The sequence below is a fragment of the Myotis lucifugus genome, unplaced genomic scaffold, assembly GCF_000147115.1.
Source record: "Myotis lucifugus unplaced genomic scaffold, Myoluc2.0 scaffold_18, whole genome shotgun sequence".
Classification (NCBI taxonomy): Eukaryota; Metazoa; Chordata; class Mammalia; order Chiroptera; family Vespertilionidae; genus Myotis; species Myotis lucifugus.
Window position 1 is genome coordinate 6,306,570 of NW_005871066.1, and position 24,099 is coordinate 6,330,668.

At 37.1% G+C, this 24,099-nt stretch overlaps 1 protein-coding gene across 2 annotated transcripts in view; it reads right to left on the bottom strand.

Annotated features, from left to right (window-relative positions):
- The window catches only part of SUGCT (succinyl-CoA:glutarate-CoA transferase), a 520,039-nt gene that overhangs the window by 488,132 nt on the left and 7,808 nt on the right, over window positions 1-24,099 (bottom strand). For both annotated transcript variants that reach the window (XM_023751066.1, XM_023751067.1), the window contains 3 exons: window positions 21,310-21,395; window positions 20,753-20,803; window positions 15,157-15,277 (listed from right to left, as the gene is read on the bottom strand). In XM_023751066.1, coding sequence (XP_023606834.1) covers window positions 15,157-15,277; window positions 20,753-20,803; window positions 21,310-21,395 — 258 coding nt within the window. The remainder of the gene's footprint in view (window positions 1-15,156; window positions 15,278-20,752; window positions 20,804-21,309; window positions 21,396-24,099) is intronic.

Below are 24,099 nucleotides of genomic sequence, written 5' to 3' on the forward strand. Positions count from 1 at the left end.
CGCAACCCAAGTGATAACATTGGATATTTATGCTTTAAAAAGAGTTCTTTTCTTTCAGATATATTCTGAAATATTTAGAAATGAAAATATAAAATGTGTTTTTAAAATACTAGAGAGATGGAAAAGAGGTGACTTTGTAAACAAAATAAGATTGGCTATGGTCATTATTGAGCTGGGTTATATGTGCCAAAAGCCATTATACTATTCTATCTACTTTAATGTGATTTTAAAATTTTCCACAATAAAATGTCAAAAAATAAATAAACTTAAGAACGACATGCAGGGGAGGGCAGTTAGGGGCGACCAGGCCAGCAGGGGAGGAATATTAGAACTGAATGGGTTTAGGGCAAAAATTCTTGCTTTTCAGATGAGAAAACTAAGGCCTAGAGAGGTTAAGGGACTTGTCCAATGCCATAAAGCCCATCAATAGCAAAACTATGACTCACACTCAAGTTTTCAGTTTCCAAGTCTTGTTCTCCATGTGAACAGGAGACTTCTATTCTATTCTGAAGAATCTCCTATCTCTTCTACTTTATAGGATTAATTCAGAAACATATTAAAGAGCCAGTTCTCTAATAGTGTTTTATTTTTTCATTTGTGTGCTTTGTTTTGTAGACATTTCCCTTAAGCCTCTTTCCTCCACTGTGACAATTAAATGAGATGTGTTCAGCAAATGGGCCAAAGTTGCACATTCTTATGGTTTGTCGCTCAACTTTTCCTGTTGGCATTGTAAAAAACCTTCCTATTCCTTTTATAGTTTTCCCACAATCAGACCTTCCATTTATTAGGGTTTGTACTTCTGTCATATGCACAACAATTAGGATTCTCACAGTCATACCTCATTTTGGTATGTTTTATTTCTTTCTCCCTCGGGGTAAGAATATAGCATTTCTAACCTGTAAGATATGCACCTTTCTACAAGATTACATACCGTAGCGGGATTCCAATGAGATTCCAGTAAATTTCAATACAGCAAGACACCTCCCTGCAAACCTGCTGAACAATCAAAACTAGCACTTAACCCAAGAACTCCATAAAGCCAACTAACAAAGGTAATTTAGGGGTAATAATAGTAATAATAATAGTTAACATGTACAGAGCACTTGCTATGTTTCAGGAACTATGCTGGTGCTTTCTGGGTATTATCTCATTTCAGTCCCATAAGAACTAAAGGAGGTAAATTTTATTACCCTATTATTGTTGGCTGCTTCCAGGGTTCAGAAAGTCCCACTTCGGGTGTCCATTTATGCCAGGGTTCATGTCCCAGCATCAAGAAGGGTTCAGGAATCTGGAAAAGGGGCTGTGCGTAAATGACATAGAAATCCAGAGACTAATAAAGAGTCCGGAGACGAGATATAATTTTGAAAGGCATTGGGGGTCAGAGGACCTTCAGCTAAAGGAACTGAAGAGTCCCTCCTTGTCTAGGACCCTTGCTTTTATTAACACAAGTTGTCCTAAGGCAAGGTGGAGAAAATACACTTCAATGGATAAGGTTTCAAAGGGGAGTCCATTGTCAGAATGGGGGAATAGCCTACAGCTGTTCAGGTGTTTGGCCAGTAGGAGGCAATAACATGTAGATTAAGATGCCCTTTAACTGTCTGGCAGCCACAATCAATTTACTATTCAGGTTTGGGGAAATGCCGTTAGCCATTCCCAACAGGTGACTACATGTGTGACTCAACCCTGTTGAGTCCCCAAGTCTCATCAACCTTTTGATGAAACTCTTAAAATTATGACATGCTGGAATTGGTCTACGGCACCCTATTTTAATTATTACTGAGAAAAATGAGGTTTTGAGAAACTAAGTGCCCTACCCAAGATCACACATCTATTTGCCATAATTCTATAGGTAGTTATTGAAGTGTTGACACTCATTACTATGTAACCACTTTAATAAAATATTTTCCATGAATAGCAGTAGTCCATACATTGTCCAAAGACCAAAACTGTGATTAATTTGGTTTGCTACCTCAATAACCTTTAAAATTAGATCCCTCAATCTCTATCCCAGAGAGGCAGGAAAATATAATACTATTAAGTATGTATTCCTAGTCAGAGAAGGTAAATAAATTTGTGAGTTAAGCAGTATTCATCAATGCAGCAAAAGCATACCAAGCAAAAAAAAAAAAATCTTTACACTGATGATATATCATTATCTCACAATTACCATTTTATGTTATGACACCCAACTTGATGGTGCCAATATATAAAAGTATGTTTTGTTTGACAATTGTTTCTTTTTTTAATATATTTTTATTGATTTCAGAGAGAAAGGGAGAAGGAGAGAGATAGAAACATCAATGATGAGAGTCACTTATCGGCTACCCCCTGCACACCCCACACTGGGGACTGAGCCCCAAACCAGGGCATGTGCCCTGACCAGGAATCGAACCGTGACCTCCTGGTTCATAGGTCAATGCTCAACCACTGAGCCATGCTGGCCGGGCGACAATTGTTTCTTATGTATGTGTTTCATTTTCCCCAACTAGTTAGCATAACACTAAGCAGACAGTAGGAACTTAAACACTTATTACCTGTACTACTACATATTTTTGTATTTATACCATTTCGTGCATGCCTATGATATTCTTCACATAAATTATAAAGATAAATGTTTTCACAAGATTGACAGGAGTTAGGAATTGAATATCAAGACACCATCTTGCATGTAATATGCAGTTTTTTATAGAAAAAAAATGAAAAGCCTTTAAAACTATCATCATCCAAATGGAGTCTACAATCGCAAAGACTCTGATAATCATGCTTAAAGTGATTTTAACTACACCCACAATAATGTACATACACAGAGAGAGAGAGAGAAAGCGAGAGAGAGAATATCCTAAATCCCAGAAAATTTATTCAAATAAGGAGGGGGAAAAATATTATCACCCATACTGATACAATGAAAATGAATTGGAGAATTTGCCCTCAAATTAAAAATTCAAATATATTTTCATAGAATCTATGAAAAAGAAACTATATCAGCAGTTACATCTATATCCCAAGAGTCAACATTTTCTATAAGACAAATGAAGCTCACGTTTTGGGATGCCCCTTAAAATCATTAAATAATAAAGAGAATCACCATTGTTATCTATTTATCATTTTCAGGAACAAAATCAAATTATAAGTGACAGAAATATTAAACACACTCTATGAGTAGAAAAGAAAATAAAAATCCAGCCAGACTCTCACATAAAACCAATTCCCGATAGTAAGATTCCCACACTCTAAATAGCAGCACTACGTCAGCCTGCAAAAGGACATTTTGGGCAAAAAACACAAAAATGTTCAGTACTAATCTCTTTACAGAGACTAAATATCATCTCAAATTAAATTCAGATAAATGAATAACTCAGTTGGCTGATACATTAACAAGAATCACCTTTAGCCTTATTCCATTGCCAAGAGAAAAATATTTAATTAAGTAATATCACCATCTTTATTTAATAGAGATCAATGAAACAAAAGAATAAAAGGAACCCAAGTAAGAAAGATATCAAATAAAATCCAGTAATCAATAAAAATATATTTTTAAAACATAGTTAATGTAAACATCTGGTTTATTTTATAATTACATATCAATTAATTATTACAAAGCACAGTTACCAATACAAAGTGATAAAAACTGCATTTCCTTTTTTTTTTTTTTTTTTTGCAAAGAACGTGATAAATCCTAAGAGAAGATCTAACCGTACTCATATCTTTGGTATCTCCACTGATGGTGAAGACACCGACTCCAAAAACCAAAACAGAAGTTGTCCATTTAGTGTATCTTCAATATAAAAACGTGGATTTCTTTCAATATACTTATCTCCCTTATTATTTCAGCTAAACAAGTATTAAGATAAATTTACATTTTTTCCACAATCCAAACAATGGCAAAGGAAAATAATTCAAAACATTTCATCTAAGAACTATTTTTTTAAAAAAAACTCTTTTCACCCCTGGCTGCTTGAAAACTGACCACCAACATGAATGACACAGTAACTATCCAGACCAGGAAGTTCATGACCAACAGAGGACTTCAGCAGAAACAAATGGTCACTGATGTCCTTCTCCCTGGGAAAGCAACAGTACCTATGACAGAAACGCAGGAGAAACTAGCCAAAATGTCTTAAGGCCACAGCTGATGTCGTCTTTGTAGTTGGATTCGGAACCCATCTTGGTGGTGGCAAGACAACTAGCTTTGGCATGACTTATGATTCCGTGGATTAACCAAAAAAAAATTAACCCAAACAGACTTATAAGACATGGCCTGACTGAGAAGACCTCAAGAAAAAAACAGTAAGGCCAAGAGACATTGAAAACATGCTCAAAGTCACTAATCAGATGTAAATCAAAATGACAATGAGATGCCATCTCACACCTGTCAGAATGGCTATCATCAACAAATCAACAAATGACAAGTGCTGGAGAGGATGTGGAGAAAAAGGAACCCCTGTGCACTGCTGGTGGGAATGCAGACTAGTGCAGCCACTATGAAAAACAGTATGGAGTTTCCTCAAAAAATTAAAAATGGAACTCCTATTTGACTCAGTGATCCCACTTCTAGGAATATAACCCAAGAAATCAGAAACAACAATCAGAAAGGACATATACTCCCCTATGTTCATAGCAGCACAATTTACAGTAGCTAAAATTTGGAAACAGCCTAAGTGCCCATCAGCAGATGAGTGGATGAAAAACCTGTGGTACAGCTACACATGGAATACTATGCTGCTGTAAAAAGGAAGGATCTCCTACCATTTGCAACAGCATGGATGGACCTAGAGAGCATTATGCTAAGCGAAATAAGTTAGTCAGAGAAAGATAAATATCACATGATCTCACTCATTTGTGGATTATAATGAACAACATAAACTGATGAACAAAAACAGATCCAGAGACAGAAAAGCATCGATCAGATGCTCTAACCTCAGAGGAAAGGTAGGGGAGGGTGGGGGTAAGGCAGAGAGATCAACCAAAGGACTTGTATGCATGCATATAAGCATAACCGATGGACACAGACAATAGGGGGTGAGGGTATATGTGGGGGGTGGGGGTGGCCAGGGAGAGGTCAATGGGGGGAAAAAGAGACATATGTAATACTATATGTAATACTTTAAACAATAAAAAAAATGTTTAAAGAAAAAAACAGTGAAAAGAACGTAAGATCAGAATGAAGAAAATCAGGGGACTGCAAAGGCCAAGGTTGATGCTAGCAAAAAAAAAGGAGTAAAGATTTTTCAGTGACTTTACTGTGGTGCTTATACAGATTCTTCATTAGAGGATTAATAAACTAAGAATTTTTTTAAAAAAACATTTTGTATCTGGGGGAATCAGGCCAGGTTCAAATTTTTTCTGTAGCTAATTCAAAAATAAATAATTGAGAATTTACCATGCTTTTCTTTTTTTAAGTGTTTTTATTTATTTTAGAGAGAGAGGAAGGAAGAGAGAGAGAAACATCTATGTGAGAGAGAAACATCAACTAGGGACCAAACCCGCAACCTGGGCATGTACCCTGATTAGGAATCAAACTGGAGTGACCTTTTGGTGCATGGGACGATCGATGATGCTCAGCCAACGAAGCCACACCGGCCAAGGCTACCATGTGTTTTTCTAAGAATAAAAAAACTAAGGTGAAGCTGGCATTATTTTGTTGAAAATGTTATTTCTATTTATTTGTCGAATTTTACCAGAAATCGAAAACTTCCTACAGTGCATGAAAAACCATTGCACAGAGAGTAGTTTCTGTTGCAGACCTAAATTAAATGGGCTTGAAAAAGTGATTAGAGATGTTCAGCTTTTGTCATCTCCACACACAGTTTAGATTAAGCAATACATTCCTCCATCATCACTCGGGGACTATCACTTGGACTGATGGTCTCATAGCCTGAAAATACTTGGTAACAGACTTATCACAAAATCATCTACCAATACCAAGTTTCCCCCGATACAGTCAGGTTACAAAGCCAGCTTTATGTTTTTAATTAACACTAACTTTGCACCAGAGGTACATAAATATCTGTAACACTCTGGGAATATCATTAGAGCCAGATGAAATATCAGGAAATGTAGCAAAAGTGGTCCTTCTAATTTCTGGGTTAACATGGCAGCAGACAGCAATCCCTGTATACTTTCTCTCAACATCCCATCAAAATACCTATAGAGGCATGTAATAAAAATAAAAAACTGGGGGAGGAGGAGGGAGAGGGGAAAATCACTTAAAGGGAAGATAACATCACATTCCATGTTTAGTGGACAATTTCCACCAAAAGCACGATTGGTGCAAAGGATTAAGCACATTTTTGAATGATAAATCATGTGTTCTATTCTGAACATACAGGCCAACCAGTTAGAGATTAGGATAGAGTTCCATAGCTTTACCAGGCCCTAATTAGTTAATTGATACTTTTTATATGGCAATTAGAAAAATATTTAGAATTCTAAGGAAAGATTTTCAGAGATTTTGGAGGTCAAAGATATTTTTTTTAACAAAGACCCTTTTAATTTCTATGTTAAGGTATTACCTGCACTGGTTGCTTTTTTTTTTTTCAGCTCTTGCTGACGAGTTTTTAATTTTTTAATTTTTTAATTTTTGTCTTATTGTACCTATTAGATGTTTGTTTGAAACATACAAAGAACGGAATCATCACCCCTACTATCAGCACACCTGGTGAAGAGAGGTTCATTCATGGAAAATTTCCATGGAGCCAGCCCCGGGACTACATCCCTAAGAGACAAGGTGACCAGACTCTTACAATTGAGATGATTGATCATGGTGATAGCTAATTCTAACACCCTTTTTTTCTCTCATTTGGAGCATTAGGAGCCAGGCTTCTATTATTTAATAAAAACATAACTGCTATAAAGTCGTTTATATGCATAGTACCCCAAAGAGTAAAATAAAATAATTTCACAGAGCAACTCTTGCTTTCAAGTGTGTTTTTTTTAATTGTGTAAATTGTCCTTGGAATGTAAGTCCCTAACCATGCAAGACTCAAGGGACACTAGTGACTGTTTGTTAAGCTCTTTTTTTTTCTATAAGGATTAGTGGCAAATAGCTAAACATCTCTGGCCACAAATGCAAGATTTTCCAGGAGTAGCCTGGTACAGTCATTAATTCTAGAATCCATAAACTGCATGTAAAAACACACACACACACACCAATTTTCCAGAACCAGAATTTAGGTCCTCCATCAGCCCATTCACTTTCCTGTTTCCACAGCCATTTATAAACTACCAATTTCTAGTACACAACAGAGGAGAAATTAAATGAGGATTTGAAGGCATGCACAGCATGCTGGGATGCTTTAATAACTAAGAAAATGAACTATGAGCGGGGTGGAGACAAGAATGATTCTGGAAGCAATTCATGGAGGGGGGTGGTTGGCAGGAGAGAGGGCAGACCCCACACAGTATCTGTGGCACAAGCCTAATAACAGCATCAGTTAGTTAAAGAAAGAGACTAAAAACCTTGGTGCAACAAACCTCTGCTAAATTCAAATACAGATTCTATAAACAATTTCCATTCAATCTAATATTGAGAGAGAGGAAATACCAGCATCCCAGTGGACAGTCAGCATGGAAAAGGAAACTCCATCAGGAACATCCTTGCATGTGGCCTAACCTCCTAGCTGCCCTGTAATCCCTTTTTCCTTCTTACATAAAAAGGGTACGAGCCAGGCATGATCCTTCATGCTTTCTTGTCAACTATCTATACATCTGCAACAAGACAAAATGAAAAATAAAACATTAAAATCCTTTTTAGAACACTTGGGTTTCCCAAAACACGTAAGGAAAGTAAAACAGGCTTTCTCCTGTGGATGAAAGCTGTAAGAAAACTTTATTTTAGACCCATAATCTCTGTCCTACAAAAGGTAATTATAACCTGGTATTTCCTTAAAAGTGTGAACTGTGGGCTGCAGGCATCTACCTCTACCTACTAATGGAGAAATATCAGCTCCAAAATCCTGAACCATTCATAGCATAGAAGTGCCAAACCTTCAGGTATCTCTAAATATTATTTGCATTTGATAGGAAATAAATGGAGTGGGTCCAGAGACATGGAAGCATGGAACAGAGTGCAGAATCTCGGAGGGAAGGTGAGGGAGGGTGGGTAGATGGGAGGTAATCAACCAAAGACGTTGTATGCATATATGCATAACCCATGGACACAGACAATAGGGTGGTGAAGGCCTGGGGCAGGGGGCAGGGGCAGGCTGGAGGGGGTTATTGGGGGGAAAAGGGGGACATATATGTAATACTTTCAACAATAAAGATTTTTTTAAAGGAAGGAGGGAAGGAAGGAAGGGAGGAAGGGAGGAAGTGAGGAAGGGAGGAAGGAAGGAAGGAAGGAAGGAAGGAAGGAAGGAAGTAAGGTAGTAATGAAGTAGGTAAGGATGGGAGCGAGGGAGGTATGTAGGTAGGGAGGGAGGGAGGGAGGGAAGGAAGGAAGGAAGGAAGGAAGGAAGGAAGGAAGGAAGTAAGGAAGGAAGGGAGGAAGGAAGGAAGGATGAAACTCTTTGACTAGTCAAGATACTATGGCTGAACCATAGTATCTTTAATCACAAAGATCAAAAGTAAATAATAGTTGCCCTAGCCAGTTTGGCTCGATGGATAGAGCATGGGCCTGCGGACGGGAGAATCCTGAGTTCAATTCTGGTCAAGGGCACATGCCTGGATTGTGGACTCGATCCGCAGTAGGGGGCACGCAGGAAGCAGCCCATCATTGATTCTCTCATCATTGATGTTTCTATCTCTCTCTCTCCCTCGCCTTTCCTCTCTGAAATCAATAAAAATACATATTTTTTAAAAGATACTATGGTTCAAATAATGGGCTGAAGGCTATATCGCACTAATGCTAAATAGAAAAAAATCATTAGCATTCCTGAAATAAATGTTATATAAATTTTATCTAACATTTATTTTTTTCACCTATTTAAGTATGACATTTCTTCTTATCTAGCATTGCTTCTTTAAATTTATGATTTATTTCCTAGGCCTATTACTAAAAGAAGAAACAATTCAGTTCTGACGACAGAGTTTTTCTATGGTGGTTAAGTCTTGGCATGTTTATCTGGCACAGGCTATGAAACATTTAATTTGTGAAGGTTCTGAAATAACTACTGTTTTGACATTAACTAACATTGTCATCTTTTTCCCTCTTGCTGGCTTCTGGTCCCCAAAAGGTTCTTTAACTTGGGAGCCACTATATCCACATACTAGAAATCAGGGACCAAAGGTAAAACCAGCTGACTCTAGGTTCACACCAGATTCCTAGCCCAGGCTATGTCTTGCTTCTGGAATTTGAAAGCATTGAAGAAACAAACCAAACTCCTTTTCAAGTCTTGGATTTCTATTTTATTGAACAATTAAGAAAAATCAAAGTATTTTGGAACTTGAATAGTTCAAACATACATTCAAATGAATAAAATCATGTCACTCCATCATTTTGGGGACTCATTTTGTCTATGTTCCAATGCAGTAGATTTTCTTAATCCTACAGTTTCATAAGGAGTTTCCAAAGAAAACTTTAATAATGTCCCTTATCCCAGGAACAAGACAGGATTGGCTTTAAAGTGGTGTTTGCTATTGGAAAAATATATTTATTTAGAATTATATATCTGGAGAAACTTGACCTTTTCATTTGTTTAAATAACTGACAATGTATAGGAAATGAATCAAAACACTTTTATCTTAGGAAATATTATATTTTCATACTAAAAACTTTGAAGACAGGTATCTCAGGTTTACTCTACCACTTGAAAAACATATTTCTTCAACAAAATAAATTTCAGCCGAGGCTTCCAACTCAGAAGATATCCTAAGTGCCAGAACACAATGCAGGTCATGCTATGAAATCTGTTTTGCTGCCCTTACTTTATCATGCATTTGCGAGTACACAAGAAAAGGTAGAAAGGTAAATAAGACTTTTAGTAAGGATTTCCTTAGGAAGAATTGTCATTTCACTATGTCATAGGGGAGGAGCAAACTGCCTCCCTTTACTTCAAGCCATATGAGAGATACTTCATAAAAAGTATCTGAAATCTTAGCCTGTGTTCTGAGATTTTAAAATTACCAAAGACCTGACATGTGCTTAAAATTATGTCAAAAGCAAGAGACTATGGTTACATTAGTTAAAGGCTGCAGAACTAACAGATCTGGGAGTGAACTGTACTTCCTCCAATGGTGAAGAAGCGGAAGGGGAGCTTTGCCTGTGGGCCAAGCAGACTATCAGGAGAGCAGAACTAGTTCATTTAAAGGGAGTTTTACCCATGAGGGCTGCTTATAAGATAAGGCGACCTGAAAAGATAGACTCTTTATAAGGAACACACACATACACACACACACAGAGGCCGAAGGGTAAAATCTTCAGTCTGAGGTCTCTGAGGATCCTATAAGACAAAGAGCAACCAACTGAGCTTCAGCCACACAGAAGGTTCCAATGCAGGACTCCACCTACACCAATAATATAATGGCTTTTTGGTACGTACCCATTAACTCACTTCCATTTCCCTAAGAGGTCCTCATGAGGCCCAAGTAGAACCCTGCAATCTGTCCATTCAAGGACAGAGATTAAGAAAATGCCACTGGGAAATTCACAAAAACAAAAAGGCACTTTCCAAACTTCTTTCCTTAAAAAAAGGGGGGGAGATATAATTAAAGGGTATATGTACTGTTCCTACCACAAAATTAGTCTAGTCAAAAATATAATGTAATGTTTATCCTTCTGGAAAGAAAGAATAATAAAGTTAACAAGAAGAAAGAAATATTTTAAATGTGGTATACCAAAGTCATACTGCTACATTTTTATAACTAATAACATGCTCAGAGTATTCAAAGAAAAGAAGGTACAACTTTAAATTGTTAAGGAAAATATCGATAGAATTCTAAAAATATAGAGGTACAGAATGGTAGCTTTAAAAAAAAAAGACTTTTTAAAAAGTATAAATAGGTCCTTTCAGAGATTCTCTCTATCCAGTGGCATGAAGAAAATCCTAAAATTCTCTCAAAATGAAATTCCTAGTGAATTATAACTTTTTAAACACTGCCCCCTAATGTCCATACTCAGCTTCCTCTAAAATGACAGAGGGATCATGCTAATAAAAAATAATCGGGTCCTTCCTCCCCTGTGATCAGTCTAGCATTTCTGTCCTGCAGACCAGATTTCACAGCTCGAGGCAATCTCAACCACACAACAGTCAGGATGCATTAGAGTAAATATCCTAACCATTCTAAGATTGCTCACATAAGCAGTAAGGCCAACATGGGAGTGAGAACAGACTATTGGGGCTTGGACAGCACTGACGAGACAGCAATACCACTGGGAAACATCAGGAAAGTCTAGGATCCCAATCATAACATGTGCAACTTTAGACTGATCTAATCAGTCTTACTAAAAAATAAAAAAACAAACACTGATTACCAAGAATATCAAACTTTTAAAAGAGAGATGGCCCTTGCTTTATATACACACACAAACTCATGACTCATAAATGACCTTTGCTTCTAAAAGAATCTGTTGAAATTTAGACTCCCTGATGAGCACATTTTTTCATGATTTCCTCCATCACAAATATGACTAACAACCAATGAAAGAGAATAGCAAAAATACATTATTCTCAACTACAGCTGTTCAGTGTCTTGTAATCACAAAATCCATGTCATCACTTAACAATGATATATGTCTGAGTATGAAAAGCATAGAGGCACTTAATACTAGTCGAGAAGCCTGAGTTTTAAACCCATCTGCCATTAAAGAGCTGTGTGAACTTAGGTACCTTAGCTGTTCTGGGTCTGTTTCTTTATCAGGAAATAAAGGAGACAGTATTATATGGGTGTTCTTCTAATGATTGTTAGATGTGCACGTAGGGAATTACAGAATTATGAGAGGTATTTTTTCAAACTACACATGCCTCTCCCCATCACCTCCTTATTACCCCATCCCTATTACTTAAAAGCATATGATACCCCCAATTTCCCCTGAGCTGAAAACTTCTGAATTATATTATCTACTAGAGGCCCGGTGCACAAAAATTTGTGCACTCGGGGGGGGGGGGGGGTCCCTCAGCCCGGCCTGTGCCCTCTCATAATATGGGACCCCTCGGGGGATGACCACCTGCTGGCTTAGGCCTGCTCCCCAGGGATTGGGCCTAAGCTGGCAGTCAGACATCCCTTTAGCAGCCTGGGAGCCCTCGGGGGATGTCCACTTGCCAGCGGGAGCAGGGCTAAAGTGCAGTCGGATATCCTTAGTGCTGCTGAGGAGGGGGGATAAGCTCCCACCACCACCGCTGTACTGTCAGCCATCAGCCTGGGTTGTGGCTGAGCAGAGCCCCTCCTGTAGGAGCGCACTGACCACCAGGGGGCAGTTTCTGCATTGAAAGTCTGCCCCCTGGTGGTCAGTGTGTGTCTAGTGATCAGTCATTCCCAGTCGTTCTGCTGTTAGGGTCAATTTGCATATTACCCTTTTATTATATAGGATAGAGGCCTGGTGCATGGGTGGGGGCTGGCTGGTTTGCCTTGAAGGATGTCCCGGATCATGGTGGGGGTTCTGCTTGGGTGCCTGGCCAGCCTGGGTGAGGGGCTGATGGCTGTTTGCAGGCTGGCCATGGCCCCCAGCCACCCAAGCTCCCAGTGGAGTCTGGCTGGAAGCAGGTATCTGGGATTTATTTAGCTTCTATAATTGAAACTTTGTTGTCTTGAGTGGAGGCTACAGCCAGCCAGGGCAGGCAGGAAGCTTGGCTTCCTCCATCACCGGGGCAACCAAGCCTCTTGCTTGCTCCAGCTCCATGGCTGCTGGCCGCCATCTTGGTTGAGTTAATTTGCATATAGTCTCTCTGATTGGATGGTGGGCGTGGCTTGGGGCGTAGCGGAGGTGCAGTCTATTTGTATGTTTCTCTTTTATTAGATTAGATATCCAAGGCCCTTTGCCTCACTAAAATGTAAATACAGGATCTGAGAACAGGAAGAAAACTTAGAGATTCTCCATTCATAAGCCGTGGCCCAGAAGAACTTCTGACTAACCATCGTTAGTTATAGATGTGGAACTTGGGCAAGTGTGAGGCTTCCCATGTAGATTAGCACTTTATTTGGCTAGGTAATTGATAAAATGCATTGGCATTCCCAGTCTTCACCTCCTCAGAATCCACCTCCTTGTCATGTGACTTTGTAGTTCCTGCCACAAGAGTAGAATATATTTCATGACCCATTGATATTGGGCTTGGTCATGTGATTTTCCATGACCAAAGGAACGTTGGCAGATGTTATGTGAGGAGAGGCTGTAAACTTGCTTGTGAGACTTGGCTTGTTCTCTTTGTGCTCTTGCCTTTCACTAAGAGTAGAACGTGCATTTGGTAGCCACTGGTCCAAGGAATATGAGACATGTAGAGCAAACCAGGCCCCAAACTGCAATATGGAGCCAAATCAAATCAGTTTAAATCAGCTGAATCCCATTTGGCCCACATTCATGTGAATGAGAAATAAATTCTTATTGTCATATAAGATTTTGCATTTGTCACATATGCAGTATTTTTATGGTAAGGGGGCAATTCAAAAGATAATATTTTACCTATTTTAATATTTTAGACCTCAACATTTCCACTGGACTGCGATATTTTAAGAAAAAAATTATGCCTGGCTGAGTGGCTTGGTTGAGCTTCATCCTATGAGCCAAAAGGTCACTGGTTGGATTCCTGGTTAGGGCACATGCCAGGGTTACAGGCTCGACCCCCAGTACAGGATGTGCAGGAGGCAGCCAGTCGATGTTTCTCTCACATCAATGTTTCTCTCTCCCTCTCCCTTCCTCTTGCTCTAAAATCAATAAAAACATTTTTTAATCCTGATCTCATATTGATATATAGACAAGAAAAAGCTAAAGTAGTTCATCATCACCAAACCAGTATTACAAGAAATGGTAAAGGGACTTCTTTTAGAAGAAGAAGGGGGGAGAAAATAAATATCACAATAAAACAACAATAACTATGTACCTATCAATAATCACTTCAAAAGTACATGTATTAAATGCTCCAATCAAAAGACATAGGATAGCTAAATGGATAAGAAAACAGGACCCATACATACGCTGTCTAAAAAAGACCCACTTCCAATTAAAAGGCACACAGACTAAAAGTAAAGGAATGAAAAAAGATGTTTCACGCAAATGGAAAAGAAAAAAAAAAGCTAGGGTAGCAATACTTATATCAGATGCCCTAACAATTACAATTCTGAGTATTTATCAAAATAATTCCAAAACACTACTTCAAAAAGATATATGCAATTCTATGTTCACTAAAGCATTATTTAGAATAGCCAAGATATTGAAACAATCAAAGTGCCCATCAATAGACAATTAGATGAAGAAAATGTAGTACATAAAATAATGGAATATTACTCAACCATAAAATAATGAAACCAAAAAATGTGGTATTGTGCTTATTAAATATATAAAACTAACATATATGATGACTGTTTTCCTCTTTGACCTAAATTCACACACATTCATACATACACACACACACACACACACACACACAGAGGAAGGTCACTACAAAGGCTGAAAAAAACTGAAAGACTTTATAGCACTCTTTTCCTTGGCTTAGCACTTTTGAATATATTGAAGAGATATGCTGAATTCTTGTATTATCTTAAAGGCTATTAACATTTCAACTGTAATTCTTTTTTTTTTTTAAATATATTTTATTGATTTTCACAGAGAGGAAGGGAGAGAGATAGAGAGCTAGAAACATCGATGAGAGAGAAACATCGATCAGCTGCCTCCTGCACATCTCCTACTGGGGATGTGCCCGCAACCCAGGTACATGCCCTTGACCGGAATCGAACCTGGGACCTTTCAGTCCGCAGGTCAACGCTCTATCCACTGAGCCAAACCGGTTTCGGCTCAACTGTAATTCTATATGAGTTAACAGTACTTTGAAAATGTCTGCAAAATAAAAAATTATAGACAGACGATTCACAGAAATTTAAATTGCCGATAAATACACGAAAAAAAAATGTTCATTTAAGTTAATGTTTTTAAAGGTTACTTTTCGGGAACCTAAACTATTTTGAGAGGGGAAGAAGAGCAGAATCACATCAAGAAAACGAACATTAGTAAGAGGTTTCTGATAGAAACTGGAAAATCTATTCACTGGCGAGTGTGTGGGACTGAAATACCTGTGATGGAGCAATAGACGATGTGAGGAGCGACTCTGTCTATCTCTTCGTACCCCAGGCCCATTGCAGATAGTTTGCCAGGGACATAGTTTTCCACAAATACATCACACACAGCTGCAAGCTGAAGGAAGAGGTAGAGATGAATCAGATTTCTTAAATGACTGTCAAACATTTAACAAATCCGCACATCACAGAATTCTAATTTCAGTAAACAAAATTGGCCCTCATTTTTATAATAGTCCATACAAAAAGCACAGGAAAAGTAGAATTACAAAGTAGAATTAGATCAACATAAAGGCTCTGGTCAACTACTTGAGGTATTACTGCCAGTAAAACAATGGCTATTAAAGTTTTCAGTAAATACCATAGTATTAAATGGATTTTGCTTATGTTAAATGTAAAAAATATCTAGGCTACATGGTGCAAATATATTTTCAGATGTCGAGGTAGAAAAATTAGAATATAAGTAAAGAAAATATATGAAAAACATCTTTTAAACCCTTAAAAAACAAAATATAATGACTTTACTACTTCTCCATCCTTATTATGTGATATTCCTCATTACCACATACACATATAAGCACATGTACACATGATTCTTACGTGCTCTCAAACTTTTCAGGTGCTTTCTTTCCAGTGTGTTAAATTAACCATTTTTTAAACTATTAAACTGTAACCCAGTGTATCAATAACTATCTGAAACAGCCCAGCCTGTATGGCTGATGGTTGAGTGTTGATCCATGAACCAGGAGGTCACGGCTCGATTCCCAGGCAGGACACATGCTCAGGTTGTGGGCTCGATCCCCAGGCTGGGGTGTGCAGGAGGCAGCCGATCAATGATTGTCTCTCATCATTGATGTTTCTATCTCTCTCTTCCTCTCCCTTCCTCTCTGAAATCAATAAAAATATACTCTTATTAAAAACTGAATGCTTGTCTATTACTGCATCACCAAATTGGGACTGTGTTTACGGAATTGCCTGACAACCAAATTTAGGGGGAGGGGAGAACTTAGGACACATCTCAAGGAAATAAGCTGTCATCCTCCTGAGCTCCTGACACAGATGCACCAGAAGCCTCACTGACCACCGACTAGAGAGGAATGATAAATGTGTTAAGACAGGAAGGCGTAAGCATGCACACCAAGTTTCAAGCATAGGCATCTTTTCCAAATTTTAGGTGCCGATTACCATCTGACCTGTATCTCCTGTGGGCAACTCCATGTAGCATGCTCCAGGGAGAATCCCAATAAATATACATTTATTTATTATTAATTTTCTACAAAGTATTGCTTGGGGATTTGGTGGGATGCAGGGGTTAGTATGAAATACAACACAAATCTATAGTTACACATCAATTTATTCCACAATATTTCTCTGAGCCTCTATTTACTACTTACAAGGCACTCCTGCAGGCACTAAAGGAAACAAACTATACCAAGCACATCTAGGCTTTTACACTGGTCATATTTCTGCATGGTGCATAAAATAGTACCTTATGCAAATGACACCTAATAAATTATTTTTTATTTTTAAAAACTCATGTCAGTTCCTCAAAAAGTTAAATATAGAATTACCATATGACCCGGCCATGCCACTCATAGGCATATACCCAAAACAATTGACAACAGGGACTCAAACCAATACTTGTTTGCAAATGTTCATAGCAGCACTATTCACAGTAGCCAAAAGGTGGAAACAACTCCTGTCCAACAACAGACAAATACATCCATAAAGTGGAAGATTATTAGCTATTAAAAGTTTCTGTACATGCTACAGCATGAATGAACCTTGAAAGTATTACGCTAAGTGAATTAACCAGACAAAAAAGTACAAATATCGTATGATTTCACTTACATGAAATATCCAGAATAGGAAAAGTCAGAGACAAAAAAATAGATAAGAGATTATTAGGGACTGGGTAGAGAGGGAAGTGGAGAATTATTACTTAATGTATACAGAGTTACTGCCTGGGGTGATGAAATATTTTAGAAATAGATAGATGGTTGTACAGTAAATGTAATTACTGCCACTGGATTGTAAACTTGAAAATTATTAAAATGGAAATTCTTATTGTATATATTTTACCACAATAAAAACAAATTTTTTAATAATGCAGGGTATTTGTATTTTTTAGACTTCTATAGAATCCTAAATCACAACTCAATCCATATAAAGTATCCAGATGGAGCACAAATTCACTGTTTCAACAAAACACAAATATAAATAAAATGAATACCTTATACTAGTAGAAAAGTATTCAAAATATTTTAATTAACAAAAAAATCAGATAAAAAAAAAACAATGTACATGGTATTATCTCATGTTTTGGGGAGAAAAATTAGTATTCAAGGATGTAAAGACATTTTAAATGATATGCTAAAATATTAATCCTTTTGCCCATGAACAGTTATTTCTTATAAGAAAAACTATTTTTAACTAAAAATGTACTCAAAGTAACATGCAGTCTGAGAGTACAATGTGATTAAAAAAAAGTATGCAAAAGTTGAGTTTAAGAGCTAAAGATTTCTCCTGATAAAGATACCCAGTAGTTTTTTTATGATACCCAAGAACTCTATATATATGCATTTTGATATTTATTGATAAAATATCCCTGGAAAAGGATATAGGGCAGAAATTATCCTTTTCTCCATTTTATAAATGTTTATTTTAAATAAATAAAAACTAGCTACTTACTAGATAGATATTCTTAGTGAATGTGTCATCCAAAATATTATCTCTCCCTCTCTATTTCAGGATATTCACCCATTTCAATATCATGTATGTTCCCTATAGCTTTAGCAAAGTCATTCATAAAAATTCTAAACACAACAGTGTTAAAATCAGAGCCATCAGAAAACTTCTGAGTTACACTAATCTCCACATTATCTTCAAGTATTATACAAGTTAACTGCTCCAGTGGAGATGAAATTTGTTTACTGGATTCCCTGACTTAATCATCTACTAGAAAGTAAAGTGAGAAAAAAAAAAAAAAAGATTGGTTCCCAGTTTTACTGCTGATCACCTCTGTCTCATCGAGTTGCTCACAAATTACCTAATAACCTCTTCTAGAATGTTGCCCAAAATTAAAAAAAAAAAAATTTGTGACTTAGAGAACCCACCATCTCTTTCTTTCTCAAAGGGAAAAACTAATTCTTCCTTCCAGTCACAGAGTGAAATAAAAACTAAAATCAATTTGAAATATAGCGTACCAAATTCTGAGTTCTCTTTATTAGGTGTAACTTAGGAACAGAATGGATGAGCAACATCAGAAGTAGAGGAGAAAGTGATAATGATAATGTAACCATATTTATGAGTTTAAAAAATCATAAAATAGCCCTAGCTGGTTTTGCTCAGTGGATAGAGCGCCGGCCTGCGGACTCAAGGGTCCCAGGTTCGATTCCGGTCAAGGGCATGTACCTTAGTTGCGGGCACGTCCCCAGTGGGGAGTGTGCAGGAGGCAGCTAACCGATGTTTCTCTCTCATCGATGTTTCTAACTCTCTATCCCTCTCCCTTCCTCTCTGTAAAATATCAATAAAATATATTTTAAAAAATCATAAAATAATTTTTAAATTTTATGTCAAGGAATATCCTTATCTGTAGGAGATGTATTCTGAAGGATTTAAGGACAAAGTTTCATAACATCTTCCACTTACTTTCAAATGGTTCAAAAATACACACATAAACAGATGCATACACATATGAATACATATGTAAATAAGCAAATATAGCAAAATGTTAAAATTGTTGCATCTTTCAATGTTTTTGTTATGTTTTAATTTTTCACAGTACAATGTTGGAGGAAAACAAAACCTATCACATTGTTCTGTGGACACAGTATGGATAGTGTGACTGTCAACTAACATGGAAAAGTATCTGAAATATAGATAACATGTTAGAAAGTTATCATATCATATTGCCATGGAAATACCAGGCTCCACATAGATTTTTTAAGCAGAGTTTTGTTTTCCACACAACCTGTTTTTGGTTAACCTACTTGACAAATGAGTCATATTTTGGGGGGCTCTCACATATCTACTGTTGGGTTGGTATAATACTTTGGAACTGTTTCTATAATCTAGACTCATTATATTAGCCATAATAGCCGCCATGGTCTGAATACTAGTACAGATGTTATTTTACTATTCTTAAGGTCAAAAAAGAAATCCATGCCCTGAAGAAAAAAAAAAACTAGGCAAAAATAATTTTTCCTCTAGGCCGTAAGATGCATAACTTATAAGTGATATAACTAGCTAAAACCCATAGGCATGAATAATGTCTCCAGACAACCAACGTTTATTATGAGCTGAAAAGTACTTTATTGTTATCAATCAGAGAAATCAAGCCCACAATGAAGTGTAATTTAAAATAGTTATAGTGTGGTGGACACTAGCAAGACCCAAGGAGAGTAAAAGGAAGTCCCAGCAATTCATTTATTTTGGTCAGAATGATACATGTTGGCCTAAAATGTTCAAATGTCTTAGTAGTAAGAGTTATGAATTCCACCCAACACTGTCCCATTGAGAACCCCTACTGAAATGGTGCCGTATCAATCAAACATGAAACCTTGACTAGATAAAATATCAGAATATCCTGAAATAAAAGCAAAGAAGTAGGAACTGAAACTAAAGATGAAACTAAGAAACATAGAGCAGAAAGAGAAGAATTAAGGAAAGAACAATCCCTTAGATATATATAATCCTATATAATAAAGAGCTAATATGCTAATGGTCATGACACCCTCATGCCATAACAACCAATCAGCAGGAGGCTGCATGTGCGTGTGCAGTGGGGGGAAGCTGCCATGTTGCTCCAGAGACAGGGCGAAAGCGGGGAGGCACCCAGAGGAGGCAGGACCAGCCCGAGGTGACTCGCAGGACCGAGGGTGGGGCTTGAAGCAGCCAGAGAAGGCTGGAGGGGGCAGGGGCGGGGCCAGGTGCACTCAAGCTCTAGGTAGAGAGGTTAGGGTGTCAAGGCGGGGCGGTGGGCGGAGCCTCACGATTTCGCACACCAGGTCACTAGTGATAATAATAACTACAGAGAAGATAAAAAGAAGGGCATGAGAATGAAGGGCCCTTCCACTCTCTCTCAAAATCAATAGAAAAAATATCCTCTGGTGAGGATTAACAACAACAAAAAGTTTTGGCCAGTAACATGACCCAGGGTTCAAAATTTCAGCTCCTCCTTTTACTAGCTCTGTGATCTTCAGAGCATCACTTAAGCCCCATCAGACTCACTTCACACCTGTGAAAATGAAGACTCTACTAGTAATACCTCATGTATTCTGAGGATTTGAGAAGATAATGTAAGTAAAGTGCTCAAGCCTAAGATCTGATACAGAGGAGGCACTCAGTCAATAGCAGCCAGTACTACAATGGAATACCTACCTTCACAGTGTGAAGAAACATTATACACAATATAAAAGAAATTATAAAGCAAATTATACTTACTATAAAAGTAAAGTTAAATTCTTCAATGGCATGTACAAAAAAATTACAGATTGTCAATTAAATAAAGTTTTAAAACACTTTTACTCTGTTGCTCAAATCCCTAATTACAACCCCAGTGGTAAGATGCCTTTCATTGAGTATACTGTACCTCTTTGATGATTTTCACCCCTTTTGGATCCTTGATATTAACAGCTATACTCTAAAAATTAAAATATGTATATTAAAATGGTATCATAAAATTCTTTGTTAATACTAACAGTTCAATAAGGGAGCAAATCATACCATAGAATCTCCTCTTAAAGCAAATGCATTTTCCTCCTGAAGAAATATTTAAATCATCTTTACTTATTTTATTTGCAATTTAGATATGTTAGAATGTAGCAAGGATTACAGTAAAAATGCTTCAAATTATAATACCCACTTTTAGGCAGTTATCAATCTACAAAATAATAACGAATGTAAAGAACCACTTAATAAGTTTAATAAAATTATTTCCATTATAAATTCTTGTTTTAAGTTAGTAGGGAAGCTTAGTAAAAAGCTCTCTTGTTTCTATTTGTAACTGTCGAATGAATAAAATTTCACCTTATTTAAAATATTAATTACATCTACAGAAAAGGGTAAAAACAAACAAACCAGGATATCAAAAGTTTTGTTTTTATAAGAGAATTACACAAAGAAAGCAGAAAAAAATTATATTCTTACTTTTTTATTTCGATTTACACTGAGAAAATAAGTACTTTCTGTCCCCACAAAAGGTGGTCCCCAAGTTCGTGTATCATCACCAGCTCCTGAAAGTGACAGTATGACTTATTAATCACTAACTGTGAAACATCATGAGACATTTCAAACCAACAGTCTCACTCATCATATGCATTCACAGATGACTGAACAAATCAGTTCTGTTAAGTGGAATTAACAATGTAGAGGAGCCCATTAGAACTGTCTAAACTCTTTACCTGTAAATGTTAATCACTAAATCTTTCCTATCTTTTCACTAGGAAAGTCAAAATCCAGAAGGCTTTACATTTAATAAATGGCTGTGAGCACTGCCAACTTTGAGGGTAGGGCAGTCAATTAGCATATTCCCTCCTTATTGGCTGTGGGCGCCACCATCTTTGCAACAGAGTGAGGGTCAATTAGCATATTCCCTCTTTATTAGATAGGCTGTAGAGGACATAGAGAACACAGACTCTGCTCTGAGCTCTTGTTGGAGGAAAGGGCACACAGCATGACGAGGAAAGTCAAAATCCAGAAGGAAATATCCTACCAGCAGTCTTTACATTTAATAAATGGCAAATCTGAGGGGGGAAAATTACACTCAGTTTTTGGCAAGCAATTCAGTCTGTGTTTCTTGGCATTAAATATGCAAAGAAAATGTTGACTCTGCAAAAGATGTTTGTTAAATATTATTTAAATCAGAATAATGATAAGTGATAAAATGACATGATACAATGGCATGTGAGCCTATGCTAAATATACTATATAAAAATTCTGTAGCAACATCAATTAGAAGAGGCAAAATAAGTTACTGAACAGCAAATTCAGCTAGTTTAAAATACTATTTTAGAATAAAATTTTACTCTACGTCTTGCCTCAAGGTAAAAGTTTAAAAAACATCAAAAATAGGGTATTTTATTCTGGACATCTACTTCAAGGGATTCTGAAATGTCTTTCTGTTTGATTCAGACAACACTATGGAGTTATAGGGAAAAGTTTTCTTTGCACAGTAAGCAACTGACAGACAACATAGATAGAACTCAGAAACTGGATCAGCAATTAAATGGCACAAAACAGTATCACTTAAAATTTTTATAATATAACTTCTGATTAAATATTGATATAAGTGACTAATCAACTATGTAATTGCAGTTAAAGTATTTATCACGAACCTCCCAAAAAGAATTTGCGAATATATGTTAAAGCTTAAATTCCAATCTCATTTTAATGATATAATTAATCGAACAGTCCATTAGACTTTACTGAAATTGACCAAGAAAAATAGACACAGCCCTTTGGAATTCAGAAAAAAAAAAGAAACAGAGGTAAATAATGGACTCAATTATTTTTTTATAGTTTGAGGGTCCCAATATATTTAAAAATTCAGACGGTCTTAATTGATATTTTAGCACATTCATTCATTGAGTAAATACTTATTGGCCCCTGCGATGTCACAGACACTGCTCTCTGGAGAGTACACACTGCAGTGAACAAAAAACCAACATCCCTACCTTCACATCCCCACCTACTGAGGACAGTCCTGGAATATCAGCAGCATTATTTGCTGCCATACACAGTCCATTGTCACTCATTTAGGTTACCCGCCTGGCCCTGCAGGCATATAGTTTACACTCCCTGACTAACTCTCAAAAAAGAAAAAACATGAAAAAAAAAGAAAAAAAAAGAAAAAAGATGTATACTTGAACTTGATATACTCTTTGATTACACAAATAAAAATAATCTAAGTCAGCAAACTACAACCAACTTTTATTTAATGAAAGAACTGGACACAAATTCTCTACTGAAATTTGAAAATACTGCCAAGTCATTTTCCTTCATATTTGTGTTGAATAACTATTTTGAAAACCCAAAACAATTAAGTATATATAATATGCACACTAAAATGTATTGGGCAAAAGAAAGAGATCAATCAGTCAGAAAAAGAATGATGAGCACCTGCTGGGAATGAAGCTTGATAGCAAATGTATGGCTATGAGACATAATAAAGGCCCAGACAAAGGAAGGTGTCCCCCACCTTGGGAAGGAAAAAGCACAAAGGGAAAATAGGCCTAAGTAAATAAAAAATAACAATTCCTACAATTTCTAAAATTAATATAGATACAAATATTTCATCTACTGATACACTGAAATAGCAAGAGAAATTAGATCAGATGCTCTATCTAAAATGGAAGACCCAGTGGTTGAAATTAGAAAGTGCTGTGGTATTGAAATTGATAGCAATGTGGAAATTAGAAGTGTTATGGAACCTGGAAAATAGGTTTAGCTAGAAAGTAAACATTTTTCAGCATGTATCCAGCAAAGACTAAAAGCAGTAAACATCAATGGCTGGGTAAATAAAGTATTAGCTCTGGAAAGCAGAATTTACCAGGTTCTTCTACCACCTGGATGGAGCCTGATAAACAAAGTCAGATAAATGTAATCCTAAATAATAAAGAGCTAATATGCCAATTAGACCGGATGGCGACTGTGAAACAACCTTCAGGAACGACCGTCTGGGAACAACCAGTGAGCGGGGCTATGGGGCCGCCAGGGCCGTGAGGGCAGGCCAGGCTGCCAGGGCCCAAGGCAGCCCGGAGCTGCGAGTGCCAAGCCCCTTGCACGAAATTTCGTGCATTAGGCCTTTAGTAATATATAATACTAGTGGATTCACAGACATTGAAAGGAAATTAATTAGAATTTCTGGGGGCGGGCGCCACAGCTTGAAGGGCGTCTGTGGAGTGGAGGGAGGGTGGGGGAGGGCGAGAAAAAGAAGAA